This window comes from Carcharhinus amblyrhynchos, chromosome 17 (assembly GCF_965287045.1).
Source record: "Carcharhinus amblyrhynchos chromosome 17, sCarAmb.v2.hapA, whole genome shotgun sequence".
NCBI classification, from domain to species: Eukaryota; Metazoa; Chordata; class Chondrichthyes; order Carcharhiniformes; family Carcharhinidae; genus Carcharhinus; species Carcharhinus amblyrhynchos.
In genome coordinates this window covers 27,523,241-27,547,467 of record NC_137340.1, presented here as the reverse complement: position 1 = coordinate 27,547,467, position 24,227 = coordinate 27,523,241, and the positions used below count along the sequence as shown (strand labels likewise).

At 43.4% G+C, this 24,227-nt stretch overlaps 1 protein-coding gene across 7 annotated transcripts in view; it reads right to left on the bottom strand.

Moving 5' to 3' along the window:
• ctbp2a (C-terminal binding protein 2a) overlaps positions 1-24,227 on the bottom strand; it is a 316,236-nt gene that overhangs the window by 18,741 nt on the left and 273,268 nt on the right. For all 7 annotated transcript variants that reach the window (XM_080205655.1, XM_080205657.1, XM_080205656.1 and 4 more), the window contains 2 exons: positions 23,209-23,415; positions 7,538-7,752 (listed from right to left, as the gene is read on the bottom strand). In XM_080205655.1, the coding sequence (XP_080061781.1) occupies positions 7,538-7,752; positions 23,209-23,415 (422 nt within the window). The remainder of the gene's footprint in view (positions 1-7,537; positions 7,753-23,208; positions 23,416-24,227) is intronic.

Sequence of the window (24,227 nt, the reverse complement as noted above, 5' to 3'; positions counted from 1 at the left end):
TGATTGAAACTATAACTCAAGAAACAAGTCAGCTCCGTGAAGTTAAACTAATTCAATGTATAGTGCTGCACGCTCAATGGAAGGAGGAGGAGGAAGAGGCAGGGCATCTTTCTCACTGCCTGATAACTCTTGCTAGAAAACTGATATGCAGATGGGATCAAAGTGTTTGTGCAGGCTGGCTATGTCCAATTCAGTAAAAAGTCTGACAACACCAGGTTTTAGTCCAACCGATTTATTTGATAATAGACTCACAAGCTTTCGGGGTTAGCCCCTTCGTCAGGTGAATGGAGAGTTCTGGTCTCAGACAGAGCATATAAAGCACAGACAGTTTAGAGATTACTGATTAGAATGCGAATCCTTACACCTAACCTGCTGTTCAAGACCTGAAGTGGCCGACAATGTGAGTGGAAGGAGCGCTGATCATAGGTATGTCCAATTACCATCTGAGCAATTAAACTATATGCAGCACTAGTTACTATCATCTGGAGGAAAATATGGATAACATGAGACAAAGAAAGTAATAATCCGTTGTTGCTTAAATTGCTTAAAGAAATGCGGCTACATGTCAGAAGCAAATCATCAGATGGGAGATATGCTAAGGCTGGGGTTAAGTGCGAGACAAACATAACTCATTCTGAAATGGTATATACAAAACAACATTGCTATTTATGAATAACATAGCCAGAACTTTGGAGTGGCAACAACTACAACAGTGATCAACAAGTTGGCAACCAGGATTTATAAAGTTTTGAATCCCTTCTTAATCAGTGCAGTATAGATACCATCTAGAATCTGTGCACTGTCTCCATCATTCTAATGAAACAAGCCCACAGCAGCACATTTTTCTTAATATCACAGCATTTTATGCTTTATGAATGCTTTATGCATACAACTGGTCGCTTTATTTAAGCAAGGATTTACTTGCAGTGGAGACAGTTCAGAGAACGTTTACTACGTTGAATTTAGAGGAACAAAAAGTAACCTGATTGCAGTATCTAGAACCTGGAGACACTAGCTGAAATGCTTCAATGTTGCTGCCAGCGAGAATGGAGAATTTGGGGCTCAGCCAAATCTCCATTCACAGCAACGGGACTGGACAATCACAGCCACAGGCGAGATTGGAGAATCCTCATTTCAAAATATGGGGTCTCCATCATTTAAGACTGAGGTAAGGAGAAATTTAATCTCTCTGAGGTTTGTTAATCTTTGATATCATCTATTCCAGAGAACAAGGCAGACAGAATCACTGAGTAGTGCGCATGCGTGAGAGAGGTCTGGTACGGGTAGGGAAGTGGAGTTACAGCTATAATAAGATTAGCCATGATTTAATTGAGTAGTGGAGCAGGCTCAAGGGGCCAAATGGCCTACTCTTGCTTCTAACTCTTACATAAGAAATAGGAGCAGGAGTAGGCCATCTAGCCCTTCGAGCCTGCCCCGCCATTCAATAAGATCATGGCTGATCTGTCGTGGCTCAGTTCTACATTCCCGCCCTCTCCCCATAACCCTTAATCCCCTCGCTTATCAAAAACCCATCAACCCGCGTCTTAAAAATGTTTAGCGAGGTAGCCTCCACCACTTCAACGGGCAGAGAATTCCAGAGATTCACCACCCTTTGAGTGAAGAAGTTCTTCCTCAACTCCGTTCTAACTAGGGATAGAGTGGATAGTGATAGCCTTTTTCCTCTGATGGAGAAATCTAGCACGAGGGGGCATGGCTTTAAATTAAGGGTGGGTAGTTATAGGACAGATGTCGGGGTAGGTTCTTTACCCAGAGGGTGGTGAGGGATTGGAATGCCCTGCCTGCTGCAGTTGTAAATGCGCCTAGTTTGGGGGCGTTTAAGAGATCCGTGGATAGGTTTATGGACGAAAAGGGATTGGTTTAGGTTAGTGGGTCATTGTTTTGTAACTGGTCGGCGCAACATCGTGGGCCGAAGGGCCTGTTCTGCGCTGTAATGTTCTATGTTAAACCGCCCCCCCCCTTTATCTTGAGGCTGTGCCCCCTAGTCCTACTGTCCTTTCTGAGCGGGAAGAGTCTCTCCACCTCTATCCTATCCATCCCATTCATCATCTTATACGTCTCAATGAGATCTCCCCTCATTCTTCTAAACTCTAACGAGTACAAGTCTAATTTATTCAGCCTCTCCTCATAGCTCAACCCCCTCAACTGCGGCATCAGCCTAGTAAACCTCCTCTGCACTCCCTCCAAGGCCAAAATATCCTTGTGTAAGTACGGCGACCAAAACTGCACACAGTACTCCAGCTGCGGTCTCACCAATGCCCTATACAGCTGCAGCAAGACCTCCCTACTTTTATATTCAATCCCCCTCGCTATGAAGGCCAGCATCCCATTCGCCTTCCTGACCACCTGCTGCACCTGCAAGCTGGGTTTTTGCGACTCATGCACAAGGACCCCGAGGTCCCTCTGCACCGTCGCCTGCTGCAGTTTTTCGCCACGTAAGTAATAATCCTTCCTACCATTATTCCTACCAAGGTGGACCACCTCACACTTGCCAACATTAAATTCCATTTGCCATTTCCTGGCCCATTTGCCCAGCCTATCTAGATCCTTCTGTAGACTCTCCACACCCTCTGCACAATTTGCCATTCCACCAATCTTGGTGTCATCAGCAAATTTCGACACCATACACTCGGTTCCCTCCTCCAGATCATCTATATAAATGGTAAATAGCTGAGGCCCCAGCACCGACCCCTGGGGCACTCCACTAGTCACCAACCGCCAATCCGAATAGCACCCATTGACCCCCACTCTCTGCCTCCTATTTGACAACCAATCCTCTATCCACGCTAACACCCTACCCCCAACTCCATGTCCCCTTACCTTCTGCAATAACCTCTTGTGAGGTACCTTGTCAAACGCCTTCTGAAAATCAAGAAAGACCACATCCAACGGCTCTCCTCTATCCACCGCCCTAGGCACATCCTCATACAACTCCAGTAAATTTGTCAGACACGACTTCCCCTTAACGAAACCGTGCTGCGTCTGCTCTATCAAGCAATTCCCCTCAAGATGCCTCGCTATTTCCTCCTTAATGACGGATTCTAACATTTTACCTACAACAGACGTTAAACTAACCGGCCTATAATTCCCTGCCTTTTGCCTGGCACCCTTCTTAAACAACGGCGTAACATTAGCCGTTTTCCCATCTTCCGGCACTTCCCCGGAATCCAGCGACGTCTGGAAAATAACCACCAAGGCATCCACTATCACCTCCGCCATTTCTTTCAGAAACGTCCTCACGTTCTCATAATAAATATGCTCTCTTGCTATTTCGTTTTTCGTCTATTCAAATACAGCAGCCATTAAAAAAAATTATCAGAAGGTCATAAAAATAAAGGACAACAGAAACTCTAAGGGATGCAAAATGACATGTGCACGCACATACTGCTGGCTCTGTAAATAATTTATCTCCCCCCGATCATTATTTTGAAAGGTGTTTCTCTCCTTGGTTCCCAACCCATTGTCTGGCATGCAGATTGCGGAGTTTGAATGTCATTCTCAAACTCGGGCAGTCAAAATGCCTGATTTGCTGATCTGACCTCCAGCCCTGAAGCCAAGCATCAGTCTGACAGCCTCCTGTACTAGCAATGATCCAATCAGGATTAGAAACTTGTCACTCCGTTATTGCCATGTTCTTCCACATCAAACTGGAGCACAGATACCACGATATACTCAAACATTGGGCTTCCCACCCAACATTGCTAACAATGTCAGCTGTGACTCACTTATTGCAGTCAGATTGCTGAATGACAAGGATCAAAACCCACTCCGGGGCTTGAGTACGCAAATCAAGGTTGATACTCCAAAACATTACTAAGGGACTACTGCGTTGTTGGAGGGGCTGTCTTTTGGATGGGATGTTAGTTAACCTGAGGCCCCATCTGCCTGCTCGCGTGGATGTAACAGATCCCATGGTATTACTTCGAAGAAGAGCGGGGGAGTTATGCTCGATGCCTTGGCCAATATTTATCCTTCAACCAAAATTACAAGAACAGGTTATCTGCAGATCAATACATTGCTGGTTGTGGAAGTTTGCTGTGTGAAAATTGGCTGCTGTGTTTCCTACATGATAACAGTGAGTACATTTCAAAAATGTTTCATTGGCTATAAAGTGCTTTGAGACATCTGGCAGTCACGAAAAGAAAGCACTTCATAAACTGAGGGTGGAAGTTTTACATTTTTCTGCAGAGTATTGTAGTTGGTGGAGTAGTGACAAGGGGCAGAGCCAAGGGGCAGAGCCAGGGAATGCCTGGGCATGGCCCTCTCCCCAAGTGATGCACTCAGCTGAGCTTCTCCAGCTCCGACATGTTTACACCACAGAAGACCAACTGAAATTCACACTGGCGTATCCTCATGCCAACATGAGTGCATAACGTAAGGGATGGGGGAATATTTCAGCATATTCCATGCATCCATGGAACATGCTGCAATCATGCTCAGAGCAGGCACATGAGAAAGATTTGACAGTCAAAAGACTGTGACACCAGGAGGTCCCCTCATACAGATGCTGTTTTGGATTTACAACTGAATATTATTGAAGTAAAGGAACATTTATAACACAGCCACATCAAATTCAGAGAAACCACATGTGAAAGCTGAAGCAAAATCTTCAGCAGAGAAGGTACAACATTGCAGTTTTTAAAGTGATGTGGAACTATATACTTGAAAGAATCAATGCTGTCAGCAAATTGCTGCAAAATGTTGATACAACTCCACTGACTGCTTCAAAATTGTTAGCCTCAGTTAGAAGTTTTATTATAGAAGTCCAAAATGACTAAATTTCAATGGAAGTAAACATTAACATGGAATACAGATCCCTCTGATGATGAGAATCGTAGAAGACGCAGGAAGTTATTTTTTTGCTGAAATAAGGGACAATGAAATCACTTTAAAAGGGATCGAGAAGATCGTCATGGAGGCTGTCAGTGTTATTTGTGACATGATAATTGTGCAATTGCAGAGTAGAAGTGAATCTCTAAAACTGTTGAATTATTTTCCGTGCTTTTTGGCAGAAACTTGGATGAGATTGCTGCTGTGGTTAAAAAAAAAACTGAATTCTATTGGGAGAACATAGACACAAATCTTTATGAAGATGAAACAAATCATTAATTTCATCAATAATGATGAGCTCTATATTTTGAGATCACCAACTGATTTATGCAGACTTGTATGTGATGGTTTGTGGATGATCTTTCCAAATGTAGAAACCATTCTGAAAATATTTTAACAGTACTTGTCACAAATGTTTCCAGTGAAAGTTCTCATGTTTTAGAAAGTGTTAAAAATGATCTGTGAAGTATGATGAGTCAGGAATGTTGGACAAATTGGTAATACTGCTCTTTGAAATGCTGCATCTTTATAAGATTTTACCTATGGTGGTGTCATTGATGATTATGTGAAGAAAATAGCAGAAGTTGTTATCTAAATTGCCATGTCAGCAAGGGATGAAGCAAGAAATTCTTTAAAATATGTCCCATTTCCATATTCTGTTTAAATTCTGTTGTTCAAATCAGACCATGATTTGCTGTTCTGATATCACGGCTGTCACATGTAGACGGTTATAACCAGCGAGTAACTGCTATCCCCTATCGCTCTTAATACTGGCCTTCAGAAAGTCTCTTTTGGACAAAGAATGGAATCCTGCCAGACAGTTGCCAGCAAAGCCACTGATATTGGACTTGGACTCACTGGATTCCACTTGATGGAATATTTGCTCCTGCACTGGACTTTTTCTGGCTCATTCTGTCTTGCATTGTCCTGTGCTGCAGTCATATCATTGACTGATTTCTCCATCTCGCTGCTCAAAGGCCAGTTCCAGGTTTGTTCGCCTCAAGACACAAAAATCACAATACTGACCAGCTCCACCATCATGCCGAGAACAGGTAGACTTGTTTTCATAAGTTAAAAAGCAGTAAAGCAGTTAAGCAGTGATTTGTCATTTGGGTATTTTTTACAGCTTGCATTGTGAATTTGAATTATTCAGTTACAGGCTTGCTTTCATCAGTTACAAAGCACTGTAACAGTCAGCACTGATTTGTGTACTTGTATACTTGTACTTTTTTGGGTTCCTGAAGCTTGTATTATAGATGTGAATTCATAATTTACAAGCTTGCTTTCTTAAGTTAAAAAATATTAAAGCAGTGATTTGTGCACTTGTCTGTATATTTTTGTGTGTTGCATTGAACTGATTTTGGACATAGTCAGGAGGGCAATGATGACACCTGGGTGCAGGGCTTGATGCCATTTGAGGTGGGGCTTGACATCACTGGTGGGCGTAGCTTGACATGACCAGGGATGGAGCACTATGTTACTGGAGGAGTGAGGCATGACATCATGGCAGAGATCTTGGCCTGGAAGCAGAGCATGAGCCCCTCCAAAAGGGAAAGTCCATCTCTGCCGTTATGGGAACAGGGACAATCGCAACAGGGCGTTCCACGGATACACAATGCGATTTGGACCTCTTGCGAGATTTTGTGTTCCCATCGGCATTCCTGCCTGACGCAAGCGGGAGTGTAAAATCCCGGCCTACAGTCTTTGTTCTTATACATCAAACATCAAAAACGGTACAACAGAGTAATTGTAAAACATCAGCATCAGTATTTCCTTTTGCACGTCCTGGGTTACACTCATGTTTCGGCCACTGATTGGTGGAAAAGACCAGAGGCAGGGCAAGGGGTATCAGCACCACCAGTTTTAGCTGCGATCATTGTGTATGTCGAATAGGGGATCCTACCTTACCCCTATTGATATTGCATTATATGTCAATTAGAAACAGAATTAAACAATCAAGGAACACTGAAATACACAGGGTCATAAAGCACTGAAACAGACTCTTTGACCCAACCGGTCCATGCCAATCATGGTGCCCTCCCAGCTAGTCCCAACTGCCCATTTCAGCCCATATCTCTCTAATCCTTTCCCATCCTTATATCTATCCAAATGCTTTATAAATGTTGCTATTGTACCTGCCTCAACCACTTTCTCTGCATGTAGAAGCTGCCCTTCAGGTTCCTTTCCAATCATTCCCCTCTCACTTAAACCTATGCTCTCTAGTTTTCAATTCCACTACCCTGGGGAAAAGACTATGTATTCATTCTATCTATGCCCCTCATGATTTTATACGCATCAATAAGTCCCTGGAATCATAGAATCCCTACAGTGCAGAAGGAGGCCATGCAGCCCATCAAGTCTGCATTGACAACAATCCTGCCCAGGACATATCCCTGCAATCTTACATATTTACACTGCCAATCCCTCTAACCTACGCATCCTGGATTTAGCATGGCCAATGCACCTAACCCACAGATCTTTGGACTGTGGGAGGAGACTAGAGCACACGGAAGAACCTACGTAGACACAGGGAGAACATTCAAACTCTACATAGACAGTCATCAAGCTCAGGTCCCTGGAGCTGTGAGGCAGCAACGCTAACCACTGTGCCATTGTGCCACCCCAAAATCCAAGTCACCCCTCATTCTCCTACGTTCCAAGTAAGTGTTCTGACTAACAATGTTTTTACCTGTTTGATGGTGAAGTCATTAATAAGATGGTGGTTGTGTTCATTCAGGTTGCAGTGCAATGACACACAGTCACTCTGGTACAGCAGATCCTGCAGGGTATAAACTCGCTGAACGCCTAGTGACCTCTCAATACCATCAGGCAAATATGGATCGTAAAATATTATATTAAACCCAAAGATTTTGGCTCGAACAGCAACAGCTTGGCCGACGCGACCTGTAAAAGACAAGGCGAGCATGGTTTTAGAGTTTAGAGTTTCAGTAAACATGAGCAACAATATCAACCGAGAATATCACCGATTGATGTAACCAAAGTAGTATTTCAGGACAAAATAAACAACAACTTACATGAATGCAGCTCCACTAACATAGTAAAAACAAGGCAAGGCACTGCAGAGGAGGGTTATTAGGCAAAGTGTTACACTAAGCCATGTAAGGAGATGTTAGGGTGGGTGATCGAAAGCTTAATGGATTTTATGGAGAAAGAAGAGGCAGAGTGTTTTTCAGAGGGATAATAACATCCTTATTTAGTGTACAAGTAATCTTGTTCAAGTGTGAACTACCAGTTGTTCCTATCACACAATAAGTGCAGAAACATCCATATTGTGGGAGAATTGCCAACAACATGTTAGACTCTCAGTTTCTTGGCTCAGAGAGCCAAGATGATTGCTGGTCTTAACTAATACTTAAAAGTGTTCCTGCGGGGAGCAGGCTTTGATATATTCCCAGATACTTTGTCTTGATTAAGAACAGAAAATTGGTGATTCTTCCAGTTCTCTTGGCCAATCAATGAAAGAATGGCATTAGCAGAGTTCTTGGAGATGCCTGCAGCTTTCATCTATCTATGTGGCTAATACAGCGCGACAGGAAAACGGGAATACAGAAAATAATGAAAAATTAAGTTCAAAAGAAGATAGATGTCTGAGAAATGGAGTCTATTAGCACCCAAACTTTGGTTGCTACATGTGCCCATTGAGATCGAAAACATCTGGGGTATGGACATACACTGTGGGGCAATTTGCACCAAATGCCATATTGATGATGCTTGATTTGATTTATGTCACGTATATTAGTATGTAAAGTATTGTTTCTTGCACACTATACAGACAAAGCATACCATACATAGAGAAGGAAAGGAGAGAGTGTAGAATGTTGTGTTACAGTCATAGCTAGGGTGTAGAGAAAGGTCAACTTAATGTGAAGTAGACCCATTCAAAAGTGTGATGGCAGCAAAGAAGATGCTCTTGAGTTGGTAGGTTCGGGTCCTCAGACTTTTGTATCTTTTGCCCGAGGGAAGAAGATAGAAGACAGAATGTCCGGAGTGCGTGAGGTCCTTTATTATGCTGGCTGCTTTTTCAAGGCAGCGGGAAGTGCAGACAGCGTCAAGGGGTGGGAGTTGGTTTAACTGATGGACTGGGCTTCATTCACGACCTTTTGTAGTTTCTTGTGGTCTTGGACAGAGCAGTAGCCATACCAAGCTGAGCTGCAACCAGAAAGAATGCTTTCCATGGTGCACCTGTAAAAGCTGGTGAGAGTCATAGTGGACATGTCAAATTTCTTTAGCCTCCTGAGGTGTTGGTGGGCTTCCTTAATGATAGCATTGGCGTGGAGGGAGTAAGACAAGTTGTTGGTGACCTGGACACTTAAAACTTTGAAGCTCTTCACCATTTCTACTTCATCCCCATTGATGTAGCCCTCCACTATGCTTCCTGAAGTTGATGACTATCTCCTTCATATTGTTGACGTTGAGGGAGAGATTACTGTCGTCACACCAGTTCACCAGATACTCTATGTCTTCCCTGTACTCCATCTTGTCATTGTTTGAGATCCGACCCACTACAGTGCTGTCATCAGCAAACTTGAAAATCCAGTTGGAGGAGAATTTGGCCACACAGTCATAGATGTATAAGGAGTGTAGTAAGGAGCTGAGGACACAGTCTTGTGGGGCACTGGTGTTGAGGATGATCGTGGAGGAGGTGTTGTTGCCCATCCTTATTGATTGTGGTCTGTGGGTTAGGAAGTTCAGGATCTAGTCACAGAAGGAGGAGCCCAACCATATGTCACGGAGTTTGGAGATTAGTTTCATGGGAATAATGGTGTTGAAGGCTGAGATGTAGTCAATAAATAGCTGACATAGGTGTCTTTATTATCCAGGTATTCCAGGGTTGAGTCCTTGCTGCCCAAAGAGGCATTGTGTAACATGCTGGGGGGCGGATTAGTGAATTAATGCACACATTAGGCCACAGCTGTGATGGCACTGCCTGACCTTTCAACTGTAGCACTCAAACATTGCACGGCTGCTACTTGTGCCATGGTGGAAAGTGTGATGTTGGCCTTCAGATGTTGCTAAACGGTTGGCTTTCAATGTGTGTGCATGAAGTTGGTCGCCATTTCAGTGCTGGAAAGGATGGATTCCCAGTTCCCTGAAAGTCCCTGTACCAAGTTGTTGCTTAACTCTTCCATGCTCCTTGACATTAACTTCAGGTCTCTCAATGCACTATGCATTTTCTTGTGTCGCCCTATCAGCATTTTTCTTCTGCCTGCTGCCGCTCTGAAGTCCAAGTTCTCCAAGTGGAACATGTGACTTGACTCTCCAGTGAACTGGCACCTTTACTACCCTGGCCCCTACTCTGGGTGCACTCATGCCCAGTATCTCACTCTGTAAAGATTACACCTTTAATCTATCCTCTAAATTTTGCTGCCATATTGGCATATCTGAATTGGAGGCTGTGAGTGTAAAATTAAATCTCAGTGCTGTCTTGACCATCCCTGCCTTACAGGCACTCCTCCATTGCCGGGCCAGGTTGCATTTCTAGGGCATTTGAAAGGAGAAAGGCCTGGATAGGGTTATGGTACAGGGATGTGGGAAATGCAGAAGGTGAATGCTTACACCAGCTGCAGCCTGTAAATCAGAGAGTGCCGGGTGAGAGGTAGCGGGATGTGAGGAGGAGGATTAAATACGAGGGTACCATCTTCAATGGTTTCATCCACGCTGCTAGCCACAGCCTCAGTGTGAGGGTGAGAGTCTCAATAAAGAACAGCATCATCTTTTCCGGGGGAGTTATGATATGCAGAAATGCCTGTACCCCTCTGGTTAGCTTCTGCTACCCCTAGTTGTGCACTGTCAAGTCTTCGAGTACGTCAGTGAGCATTGGTGCAATCTGTCTGGCTGGTGTGGCTGTCATAGTTGAATAGCTGGTAGTGTATGCAAGCTGTGAGATGTGGATGTGAGGTTTGCAGTGATTCTAAATGTGTGAGTGTGTGACGAGTCAGTTATCAATCCTGGTGAACAGAAATAGTTGGTAGGTGAGTGATAACAATGTGGTGACTTGTGCAATGTGTGAGGCAATAGATAGAATAGGACATTTGAAGACCTTGACTATACAGGTGAGGTCATTGACCATCTTGTGGCACAGAATCCAGATCCTCCTGGCTTGATGCCTGGTATTGACCTCCATTATCTTCTTCCACAGTCTTTCCAACATTTCTCTGGAGGGACCCTGCCTCCCTGTGGATTACAGAACATCTCTCCTTCTTTCCACCTTCTTCACCAAGACCTTTAGTGCACTGTCGAAGCTCACTCTCTCTCACATTGAGCCATTCTTCACGGTTTTGCAGGTTTCCGATTCAGATTGTACCAGCACCTGCTCCAGCACCTGCCTCTTACAAGGTAAAGGTGAGCTTTCAGCAATGCTGACAAGATTTAGGGCCCCCTGCTGAGGAGTGCTGCCATTGAGAATGGTGGGATGAGTGCTCATTGCATGCTGAAATTATCCTATTCGACAGGGGGCGAAAAATTGGCGTGATTTCTACATGATATCCAATAAACGTGGATTAATATCACAAAACACATAGCTGATTCTTTGGAGGGTATTCAACTTAGCCCCCTATATTGTTCTCTACATCAATACTTGAAAACAAAATAAATTGAAGACAAAACAGATGATAAAGTTGGACACTTCTCAATAGTTGCTGGGCAGAATGTCCATTTGCAGACAGTTATACTTGGTTCATTAAACAGTTTATGGAAGTATGAAAGAATTTGATCATAACACAACTCAGCTTTCTCCCCGAACGGTGAAAGGCATGGATTTAGCTAAAGAATAATGGCAATAACTCTCGATAAGCTGCAACGCACATCTTTCTGGTTTGAGTCATGTATATAACATATCAAGAAATGCCTTTTGAAGAATAAAATACTTCAAAGTGACCTGAAGTAGTTGGCATTCAGGTGATTGCCCGCCTGGCCCATAGCTATCATCTTACAGCTGCAATCCAGCACTGTGCTTTCATCTACAATACAAACCCTCAAAATCCGACACTAAGTCCTTAATTTAAGTCACTATAAGCCTCAGGAGACATTGCCCATTTAATGCCAGCACTTCAAGGTCATGTTTTAATACTATAATATAGGTGTGACCACTTCATCACCTGCTCAGGATAGAGGTGAAGGGTGCACTAAAAGGTTTCCATCCAATATCGGCATCATATTTCCAACAAACAATTAACATTTTATCTTGCTCCACAAGAACATTTTTCCAATTTCACAAAATAAGTTGTTGACAATAACATCATTTGTAACTTGTTGTCATGGCAGTTTCTGGTTAAATGGGTTTTTAATTGGGCATGACGAGGACAACTGTCACCGCGGGAGCTGAGGGCCCTGACACATATTTAATGAAGACTTTCTGATAAAGAAGAACAGCTGCAGTGTAATCACTAGGTCATTAGACACAATGTCATTCTCCTCAATATCCCATGGACAAGCCAGTGACCCAGCTCCCAACTACAGTTTAAAGATTTGTACGTTTCCTTCCAAAAATACACATTTAGTGTAAGAATTTGGTTTTAGCATCAGAATGTTTACAGGTTTTCCAAAAGGGACAAATGGAAAATTACATAATTTACCTTGCAACTCTGTAAAAGATTTTGCAGTATAGATTTTCCTTCATGCCAGTGATAATCTGTCTGTTGTAAATGGGGTACTGTCAGCATTGGAGGAGGTCTTGTGGCGCAGTGGGCAGCGACCCTGCCTCTGAGGCAGCAGCTCCGGGTTCAAGTCCCATCCCGGGACTTGATGGCCAAAAGATGCAGCCAAACAGGTTGATTATCAACCTGCAAAACCTTCCCACACACCGACGGCTGGCGTTAAGAGTGGGAGAGACTCCTGGTCAGCCATGCGATGGAAAGAACGTTGCAGCTCCTACCACCAGTATCCACAGCTCCTCACTATAACATGCAGTGAATGTCGCCAAAGTCATTTGGACTTCCTGAGTGATCAATAACATATCATTACCATCGTTAAAGTGGCACTGATCACAAAATCCAGGTTTTAGAGTCCAGGTGGAGGTTGGAATTCCAGCCTGGTCATCTCGATTACTGCTACGTGTGATGTTAATCCTCCTCTTTTCCTAAAGATGGTGACTTTTCTATGTGAAATAGGTTTAATAAAAGCCAAAGATATTCTGGGACCGTAACCATAGATGAACTCATTCAGCAAATACTGGCAGGCAATTTGATGATCATCGCAACTGGGTCCTGCAATGTCTGTTTATCTGACAGACTTGTACATCAAACAGGATCAGAAAACTTGGTTGACAGTCACCTCCTCGCATGCAGCTGATTATTAGGGGCCGCTTCCTGGCATTTTATCAGAAGTGGGTGGGGCCCTCTGCCACTCAGGGAAACGCTCAGCTAAATTCAGGCAGCCTCCCAGTGGGCTCAGGGGATTACAATCCCTTAGCAGCAACTGCTGTCCCTGTGCTGCCTGCCCTCATCAAACCCCATCACCACCCTTGCCCATGCCTGCCTGACTGGACCCATCATACCTAGACCCTATTTATCTGGTTGCCAAGGAAATGTCTCTGGACGTTATCTAAATGGACTTCCAGAAGACATCTGGTAAAATAAAGTTTTTTGTTAAAGTTTATTTATTAGCCACAAGTAAGGTTTATATTAACACTGCAATGAAGTTACTGTGAAATTCCCCTAGTCACCACATTCCAGAGCCTGTTCAGGTCAATGCACCTAACCAGCATGTCTTTTAGTCTGTGCGAGGAAATCGGAGCACCTGGAGGAAACCCACACAAACACAGGGAGAACATGCAAATTCCACACAGATGGTGTCCCAAGCCCAGAATCGTACACAGGTCCCTGATGCTGTGAGGCAGCAGTTCTAACCACTGTGCCACCAGAAAATCCCTCATAAGAGACTGTTAGCTGAAGTTGAACCCCATGGAATTATGGCAAATTATTGACCTGGTGAGGAAATTGGCTGAGCGGCAATAGAGAGTAAGCGATAACGTCAATTGGTAGGACATAACTGACTAAGGATCTGTGTTGGAGCCCCAATTATTAACATGTTTCTTAATGACTAAAGATAATGGGATAGGAAATCTCACATTCAGGTCTGTTGATGACACAAAGACAAAGTGTGCATGGAAGTGGAACATTTCTATAGCGTATTGATCTTTCAGGAATCACTGCAGGCGGGAAAGGTCCCAAAGGACTGGAAAGTAGCTAATGTAACGCCACTATTTAAGAAGGGAGGGAGGTGGCAGATGGGAAATTATAGGTCGGTTAGCTTGATTTCAGTCATTGACAAGATTTTAGAGTCCATTATTGAAGATGAGATCACAGAGTACTTGGAGGTACATGATAAAGTAGTACTGAGTCAGCACGGCTTTGTCAAGGGGAGGTCATGTTTGACAAATTTGTTAGAGTTTTTTGAGGAGGTAACAAGAAAGTTAGATAAAGGAGAATCAGTGGACATGATTTATTTAGATTTCCAGAAGATCTTTGACAAGGTGCTTCATAGGAGACTGTTAAATAAGTGCCCGTGGTGTTAAGGGTAAGATCTTGGCATGGATAGAGGATTGGCTGCCTGGCTGAAGGCAGGGAGTGGGAATAAAGGGGTCTTTTTCAGGATGGCAACCGGTGATGAGAGGTGTGCCTCAGGGGTCAGTGCTGGGACCACAACTTTTCACAATATATTAATGATTTGGAGGAAGGAACTGAAAGCACTGTTGCTAAGTTTGCAGATGATACAAAGATATGTAGAGGAACAGGTAGTATTGAGAATGTGGGGGGAGGGGGGGGAGGGGTGTGTGTTGCAGAAGGACTTGTACAGGTTAGGACAGCAGGCACAGAAGTGGCAGATGGAATACAATGCGAAAAAGTGTGCACTTTAGAAAGAGGAATGGAGGCATAGACTATTTTCTAAATGGGAAAATGCTTAGGAAGTCAGAAACACAAAGGGACTTGGGAGTCATTGTTCAAGATTCTCTTAAGGTTAAAGTGCAGGTTCAGTCGGCAGTTAGAATGGCAAATGCAATGTTAGCATTCATGTCGAGACGGCTAGAATATACGAGCAGAGATGTACTTCTGAGGTTGTATCAGACTCTGGTCAGACCCCATTTGGAGTATTGTGAGCAGTTTTGGGCCCCATATCTAAGGAAGGATGTGCTGGCCTTAGAGAGGGTTCAGAGCAGTTCACAAGAATGATTCCTGGAATGAAGAGTTTGTCGTATAAGGAACAGTTGAGGACTCTGGGTCTGTACTCGTTGGAGCTTAGGAGGATGAGGGGGGGATCTTATTGAAACTTACAGGATACTGTGAGGCCTGGATAGAGTGGATGTGAAGAAGATGTTTCCACCAGTAGGAAAAACTAGAACCAGAGGACACAACCTCAGGCTAAAGAGACGATCCTTTAAATCGAAGATGAGGAGGAATTTCTTCAGCTAGAGAGTGGTGAATCTATGGAACTCTTTGCTGCAGAAGGCTGTGGAGACCAGGTCATTGAATTCGTTAAGACAGAGATAGTTAGCTTCTTGATTAATAAGGGGATTTGGAGGCAAATATGGCATTATTCACTTTGGTTCCAAAAAGGATTGAACAGGGGCATTTTTGGAATGGTGAAAACCTAGAAACAGTGGAGGGCCAAAGAAACTAGGTACATAGGTCATTAAAATGTCATGGATAGATCTGGAAAATAATTAAAAAGGCTAATGGCCATTTTACCTGGAGAAGTAATAGTCATGCTTCAGCTACATTCAGCCATGATTGGACCATACTGGATCACTGCAAGCAATTTTGGCACTACTCCTTAAAAAGGATATACTGGTGTTGGAGAGAATGAAGCCTAGATTTACCAGAATATCAAGTCTCCAAGGATTGAATAATGAGAAAAGACTACACAAACTGGAGTTTATTCCCTGGAATTTAGAAGGTCAAGGGATGATTTAATCAAAGTTTCCAAGATGTTGAGGTGGATAGATAGGTCAAATTGAGAAGAACTATTTCAGCTGGATGGGGGTCTGGATCCAGTTGGCATAGTCTAAACATGAAAACCAGATTATCTGAATGCAGAGGGTGGTAGGCTCGGAGCTCTATTCCACAAACAGCAATTGTTGCTCACTCAACTGTTGATTTTGAAACAGTGAGTGATAGATTTTTGTTAATCAAAGGTATCAAGGGATATGAGGCAAAGGCAGGGAGATGGAGTTATGTGCGAATATGCAATGTTTTTATTGTATAACTGGGCAGCTCTGAGAGGTTAAAGTGCTTGCTCCTGTTCCCATGTTCCTTAAAGCAAAGGCTGACGCCAACTGAAACATCCCTAACACCGAGCTGGCTGAGATCAGATAACTCAGAACAGATGGGAGGTTGATCTTAGGATCTTTGTGGTCTGAGCAGCTTAGATTTCCCTGGATAACGTCAGCAAATGATTCACGTCATTGTGGTTAGTGTTATGAACATATTTTCATCCATGATTAAATGTGCAATAATTGATTTGATTTATTGTCACATGTATTAGTGTACAGTGAGAAGTACTGTTTCTTGCGCGCTATACAAAGTATACAGTTCATAGAGAAGGAGAGGCGAGGGTGCAGGATGTAGTGTTTCAGTCATAGCTAGGGTGTAGAAAAAGATCAACTTAACGTGTGGTAAGACCATTCAAAAGTCTGATTGCAGCAGCGAAGAAGCTGTTCTTGAGTCAGTCGGTATGAGTCCTCAGACTTTTGTACCATTTTCCTGAAGGAAGAACATTAAAAAAAGAATGTCCGGGGTGCATGGGATCCTTGATTATGCTGGCTGCTTTTCCAAGGCAGCGGGAAGTGTAGGCAATGTCAATGAATGGGAGGCTGGGAGTACTCAACATACGCTTATTTTGCAACCTTTCAGAATGGTTAACCTCATTATTGGAAAACTGGTGGGATTATCTAGATAATTAATTATCAAAATGATTAGTCAGCAAAATTCTAATCTGTTTTTCCTGCTAGACTCTTCTTCCACAGAACTCCTGAACATTATTTTGTGTTTGGGGATGACCAAAGTGATACATTTCTAGCAAAAGATGGCAGAGAAACCACAAATCAGAACTGCTACACTGGCTTTTACTCACCTTTTCATTCAATCTAAGTGAACATTGAACCTGGATTCCAATGACTTGGTCAGGCACTTTATAACCAATGTTCTCTATTAGCTGCGTGGCTGCACAATGGTGTAGCAATTCAGAACATGCCGCACAGTGTAGCAAACATGGGCACGGCAGCACAACCAATCTTCCCTTTAAGATACCGCCCGTGCTCCAATCTTAAAAGCGACTGTCCAGTATGATAATCAGACTGCGTACGAGTTAGAAAATATAGAGGGAAAAATTATCTATATCTATATAGCACCTTTAGCATGGTAAGTCATCCAAAGGCACCTCCCGGGAAGGAAATCAGACAAAAAAATTCCCAAGCACAGTGCAACACAAATTCACAGTCAACATTGGAGCTGAGTATTCAGAATGTGCGATGTGTTGTGTCTGTTTGTCAGTTCACAGCTTTCTGATGTTTTCTTGCTGAGAAAATACTGATGAAAAGCAACTTCAGCAACGTCTTACTGGCCAGTGCGCTAAGTGACACTAAGGTCCTTCTCTGGATGAGGTTGCAGTCCTATGCAATCTCCCTTCCAGTTATTGTAATTAAAGGAGAATAGTCAAAGGAAAATATTATTTTCATCCAATGAAATACCATTGACTGTACTGTTAAAATAAAGGTCTACCAAAAGATATTTAAAAGGGATTAGAAATGATTTGAATGACAGCTCCCTCATGTTTTCCTCTAATTGCAGATAAACTGAAAGCTCACTCACCCTTGCGATAAATTCAGATAATTCCACTAAAGAAAACTATTGAAGCAGAATAACTTTGCTTCGTTTCCTGTTTTGAGATGAGGAAGTCAATATCTGGGCAATCTTCTGCCTCTGAATTTTGTTACATTGTCCTTGCCCGTATTTATATAAATAAAGTTTGTTATCAGAAGCAGCTACAACAAACCATGTGTTCCTTAGGAAGTCAAGGAAGTGAACTTCCTCTACACCTTTGACAGGAAAGCAGACAAAAATCACTTGATCAGGCTCTCAAAAACACCTGAGTGATCAACACAGCATTTTCCGCTTTGCTGAATCTGGTTAAAGAAGGACTGGACAGCACTTGATGAAAATGCAAAGCTCATACCAATCTCTCATGTTTTAATTACACAAAACCTTACAGAGGTCATTCATTAGCAAACCTTAACAGCTGAGAAGCAGCTGCGTATTTTGAGCAAATTGCTTTTAGGTGGTTAGTTTGTTTTGGGATACAATCAAACTGGCACCCAGGCAGGAAGAAAACAAGGCTTAACATGGTATACATGATATACAGTCCATATTTGATCTTAGCCCTGCTGCCTCACAGCACCAGGGACCCTAGCTTGATTCCTGGCTTGAATTACTATCCGTGCGGAATCTGCATGTTCTCCGGGTGCTCTGGTTTCCTTCCACAGTCCAAAAGATGTGCTGGTTAGGTACACTGGCCATGCTAAATTCTCTCTCAGTATACCTGAACAGGCGCCAGAGTGGGGCAACTAGGGGATTTTCACAATAACTTCATTGCAATGTTAATGTAAGCCTACTTAATCAGAGGTACAGGTAAAAAAGATGGAGCAACAGGCATAAATAGGTCATATTTTATACAGGAAATGACAGGAAAGCAGATATTAATTACACACCCATTTGAATGGATGGACCAGAACACAGGGACTATTACACTCTTATGATACCATGTGTAGCACTGCCTGTGAGGGCTATTCCTCCCTAGTAATGATTCACTGTAGCTTGGACCCGATAACTGGACTTACTACCCCCCAGGGTGACAGGCTGATGCCAAATTACTTCAATCATTTGTCTTTCCTCTGCTCTCCCCACTCCCCCAGACTGGCAACAAATCCCAAATGTGAGACTACATTAAACTTCAATCCATTAAAGAGTAAAATAGAACCACAACATTTACTTTTGGCAATTCTATTAGATCAGAGCTATCAATGCTTTCAATCAGCAGCAACATTTTCTGCAGTACATGTAAGATAGGTTTTTAGAAAGTGAGCATTAACTTTGATTCGTGATCATTATTTTAATGAAATTTGTTTTCAAATATATTTGCAATTAGTGCTAAAGCACAACCATCAACAATGTGCACAATTCGCAACTCCTCAGATACTGAAGCAGTCTGTATCCAACTGCACAAAGACCTGGACAATATCCAGACTTGGGTTGGCAAGTAGCATGTAAGATTTGTGCCACACAAGTGCCAGGCAATGACCATCTCCAACAAGAGAAAATCTTACCATCGCCCCTTGACATTCAATGGCATTACCATCACTGAATCCCCCAAGTATCAACATCCTGCGGGTCACCATTGAGCAGAAACTGAACTGGATTAGCCATATAAATACTGCGGCTACAGGAGCAGGTCATAACCCAGGAATCCTGGGTGAATAACTCACCTCCTGATTCCCCAAAGCCTATCCATCATCTACAAGGAACGAGTCAAGAGTGTGGTGGAATGCTCTCAATTTGCCTGAATGAGTGCAGCTCCCAACAACACTCAAGAAGCTTGACACCATCCAGGATAAAGCTGACAGTTTGATTGGTACCCCATTCACAAACATTCACTTCCTCCACCACCAACACACAGGAGCAACAGTGTGCACCATTTTCAAGCTGCACTACAGGAACTCACCAAGCATCCTCAGACAGCATCTTCCTAACTGATAACCACTACCATCTAGAAGGACAAGGGCAGCTGATAAATGGGGACACTACCATCAGGAAGTTCCCCTCCAAGTCACTCCCACCCTGACATGAAATATATTGCCATTCCTGCACTGTCACTGAGTCAAAATCCCAGAACTTCCTCCCTAACAGCACCGTGGATGTACCTACACTGCAGGGACTGCAGCGGTTCAAGGAGGCAACTCATACACCATCTCAAGGGCAATTAGGGATGGTAGTAAATGTTGACCTTGCGAGTGAAGCTCAGATCCTTAGAATGAATTCAAACAAAAACAGCTATTGCAGTTCTGAACATGCTGACAACATTTAGGCTTGGACTGATAAGTGGTTAGGAGTATTCATGCCACACAAATGCCAGGAGATGACCATCTCCAACAATGGTGGTAGAGTGGTTAGCACTGCTACTTCACAGCACCAGTGACCTGGGCTCAATTCCAACCTCAGGTGATTGTCTGGGTGGAGTTTGCACATTCTCCCAGTGGGTTTCCACCGAGTGCTCCGGTTTCCTCCCACAGTCCAAAGATGTGCAAATTAGGTGAAACGGCCATGCGAAATTGCTACTTAGTGTCCCAAGATGTGTAGGTCACATGGATTAGCCATGGTAAATGTGTGGGGCTACAGGGATACGACAGGGGGGAGGGCCTGGGTAAGATACTCAGTCAGAGAGGCAGTGCAGACTTGATAGGCCAAACGGTCTCTTCAGATTGTATGATTCAATGACGAACAGAGAATCTAACCATCTCCCCTTGACATTCAGAAACATTACCTTCGCTGAATTCCCCACACTGTCAACATCCCGGAGGCTACCATTGATCATAAACTGAACTGCAGCAACCATATAAATATTGTGACTGCACGAGCCGTGTAGAGAGTAACTCTTCTCCTAACTTCCCAGAGCTTGTTTGTCATCTAAAAGGTGCAGGTCAGAAGTGTGATGGAATACTCTCCTCTTGCTTGGATGAGTTTAAGATTTAAGTTAAGGGGCAGGTGACTTAGTGGGCATTTGAGGAAAGATTTGATGGTTCATGTAACCACAGTATTTATATGGCTCCTCCAGCTCAATTTTCACCCAGTGGACGGTGGGAATCTGGAATTCACTACCTGACAAGGTGCTAGAGGCAGGAACCTTCATAACATTTAAGAAGCATTTAGATAAGCACTTGAAACATTGCAGCATAAAAGACCAAATGGAAAACGTGATTCGAATAGATAGGTGCTTGATAGCTGGCGCAGACATGATGGACCAAAGGGCCTGTTTCTGTGCCCTAAAACTCTATGACCCTGAGTTCAGCTTCCACAACATTCAAGAAGGTCAAAAACATCCAGGGCAAAGCTGTCTGCTTGACTGGCACCCCATCCACCATCTTCAACATTCACTCCCTCCACAATGCACAGTGACAGCAGTGTGTACCATCTACAAGATGCACTGCAGCAACTCAAGAAGGCTCCTTTGACAGCACCTTCCAAACCCCTGTAGCGTCCATCATGTGGAAGGACAGCACTCTCCCCATCCCCCCAAATTACAAACCACCCCAGCCTGGAACAATATCATTGTTCTTTCACTGTGGATGAGTCAAAATCCTATTACTTCCTACCTAACAGCACTGTTAAGTGGTGCTTCAAGAAGCTCACCATCACCATCACTAGGCAATTAGGGATGGGCATAAATGCATTTTTAAAAAAATATATATGACATTAAATGCAATGATGCTACAATTGCATCCTAGGATGCAGCATAATGGAACAATGCTGACTGCTGATAAACTCAGGTGAATTTCAACCCAGTGGGTCACCTTATGGCGTTTGGGTAACAACAAAAACTTATGTTATGTTCATGTAGCACCTTTCAAGTAAAAATGCTCCTGTGCATTACAAGAGCATTAGAAAATAAGGTATCATACTCAGCTACACAAGGAGATATTTGGCCATATATTAGGCCAGGCAAAGATTTGGTGAATGAGGTATGTTTTAAGGAGTGTCTTAATGGATGGAAATTAGATAATATAGTTTAAAGTTTATTTATTAGTGTCACAAGTAGACTTACATTAACACTACAATGAAGTTACTGTGAAAATCCCCTAGTCGGCAAACTCTGGTGTCTGTTTGGGTACACTGAGGGAGGATTTAGCATGGCCCATGCACCTAACCAGCATGTCTTGCGAACTGTGGGAGGAGACTGGAGCACCCAGAGAAATCCCACACAGACACAGGGAGAACGTGCAGACTCTGCACAGACAGCGATCCAAGCCAGGAATCGAACCCACGTCCCTGGTGCTGTGAGGCAGCAGTGCTAACCAGTGTGCCACCATGCTGCCCATTTGGAGGAAGTTCCAGAGCTTGGAGCCTAGGCCATCAATGGTAGAGCAATTATAATTAAGGATACACAGCAAGAGGCCAGAATTAGATGAGTGCAGGTATCTTGGGAGGGTTCTGGGGTTGGAGCAGATTATACACATAGGGAGGTGCCAGACCATGGAGGGGTTTGGCAACAAGTCTGATAATTTGTCTAAGATGTTGTATGCCCAGGTGCATGTGTAGGTCAGAGGGCGCAGCAGGCGATTGGGTAACAGGATTTGATGCGAATTAAGGCACAGGCAGCAGTTTTAGATTACAAATGTAGAATGTAGCCTAGTGTGCACTGGAATAGTCAAGTCTGGAGGAAACAAAGGTGTGGATGAGGATTTCAACAGCAGATGAGTTGAGATGGGGGCAAAGTTGATCTATGTTACATGAGGCAAAAATGGGTGATCTTAATAATGGTGTGAATATGAGGTCAGAAACTCATTTTGTAATCAAATGTGATGCCAAAGTTGCGACCAGACTGAACATTTAAAGAATTACCTGGTAGCCTGAGCTCATACAGTTGACTACAATTGTATGTTGCAAGTGTCAAGGACACATGCCCAAAGTCAGTGGGTTCTTTGTTTAAATACACATACTGAGTTATACACAAACTGGTTGGCACCGCTGCCTCACAGCACCACGGACTCAGGTTCTATTCCCTGCTTGGGTCACTGTCTGTGTGGACTGTGCACATTCTCCGCATGGGTTTCCTCCCACAGTCCAAAGACGTGTGGGTTAGGTGGATTGTGTGTCAGGGGGACTAGCTGGGGGAAATGCATGGAGTGATGGGGATAGGACAGGGTGGGATTGTGGTCGGTGCAGACTCAATGGGTTGGGTGGCCTCCTTCTGCACTGTAGGTTTCTATGATTGTATTAATTCCAATAAAATCTTTGGAATCTGACCGTAACTCTTGTGGCTTCCAGGTCAAGCTCACCAGGATCGGAGATAGCACAGAAGTCACTGTAAACTCTTTGGAATTTTGTTGCAGCCCAAGGAGTGCACTTGGATGCTCCTTGTTACTTCAAGTGAAAACATGACCACAGAACTTAAATACAACCATCTAAACTAAGGCTCAGAAAGCTGTCAAATTATATTGCCAGTTTCCTAATTATAATGAAAAGCACCCAGGTATGATTTTTACCTGTTTACTCTGGATTATGAAGATTTTCAAGTTATTAATTTGTGTCAACTTCACATTGCATTTCAGCCTGTCGCACACACACTGCTTACCAAAGCCGATGAGTCCTAGAGTCTCCCCTCGGATTCTGGCTGCTCCTGATGCCACTTCTCGGATCTGCTCGACACTCTGTACTCGGGTTCCCTCGCGCAGGGCCTGGTACAGCCAAGTGTTCCGCCGGTATAAGTTAAGAATGTGACAGAGGGTGGAATCAGCTGTCTCCTCCACAGCTGCTGCTGGGATGTTACACACTGCAATCCCTGCACAAGAGGAAGAAAAACATATCAGGACAGGGAAAAGAAAGGAAAGCTGAAACCAAAACCCAGTGAAAGGCATTTCTTTAATCCATTCTCGCTTTCATTAAAAGGGGTTTAGCACGTATGGAGCATCAATAAGAGTAAACATCAGCAGTGTTTATTGGTCAAAAAATAGCAATGAGAAAATCCAGTAGCCCCAGCTCTCCAGAGAAAGTAAACAGGTAATTTATTCATTGATTCTGTTTTCATTTTTAGATACTTTATCTTTGTTTAATTTTCCTAATATATTAGAACGACATTCCCAGAAAATTCCTTCAGCTCTTCATTAATGTTTTCTACAATTTAAGGAATGCATATACTTCTCTCCATTCTTTGCCAGAAGGTGTGACTTTTACTGAGCTATGGTTTCATGTGCACTATTGTTCTACATCACCCAGGTGACTGTTCTTCATACTGAGCATGGACACAGCTCCCAAGCTCCAGACAGGCTGTTCAACTGAGATAATTGCACTCACTCAGTAACAATACTGCTCGTTTCTACACTATTAGCATGGGAAATAATTTTCCCTATCATTAGCATAAAAACACTGTCAAGTGCCTATTGGTGCGCTGCTTGAGATCAACTTACTTGGGTCAGTCTGTGGACTAGATTTTGGGCTGGGCTGTATGGTTTATTTTGGTATTGATGGTACCTTTACCCACTAAGCCATCAGAGAAGCAATGCAACTCCTTATCTGAGTACTGGGAGATGACATGACAATTAGCCCACCACTGGTAGTCATGCCTCCAGCCAGTTAGATCCCACCCTCTGAAAA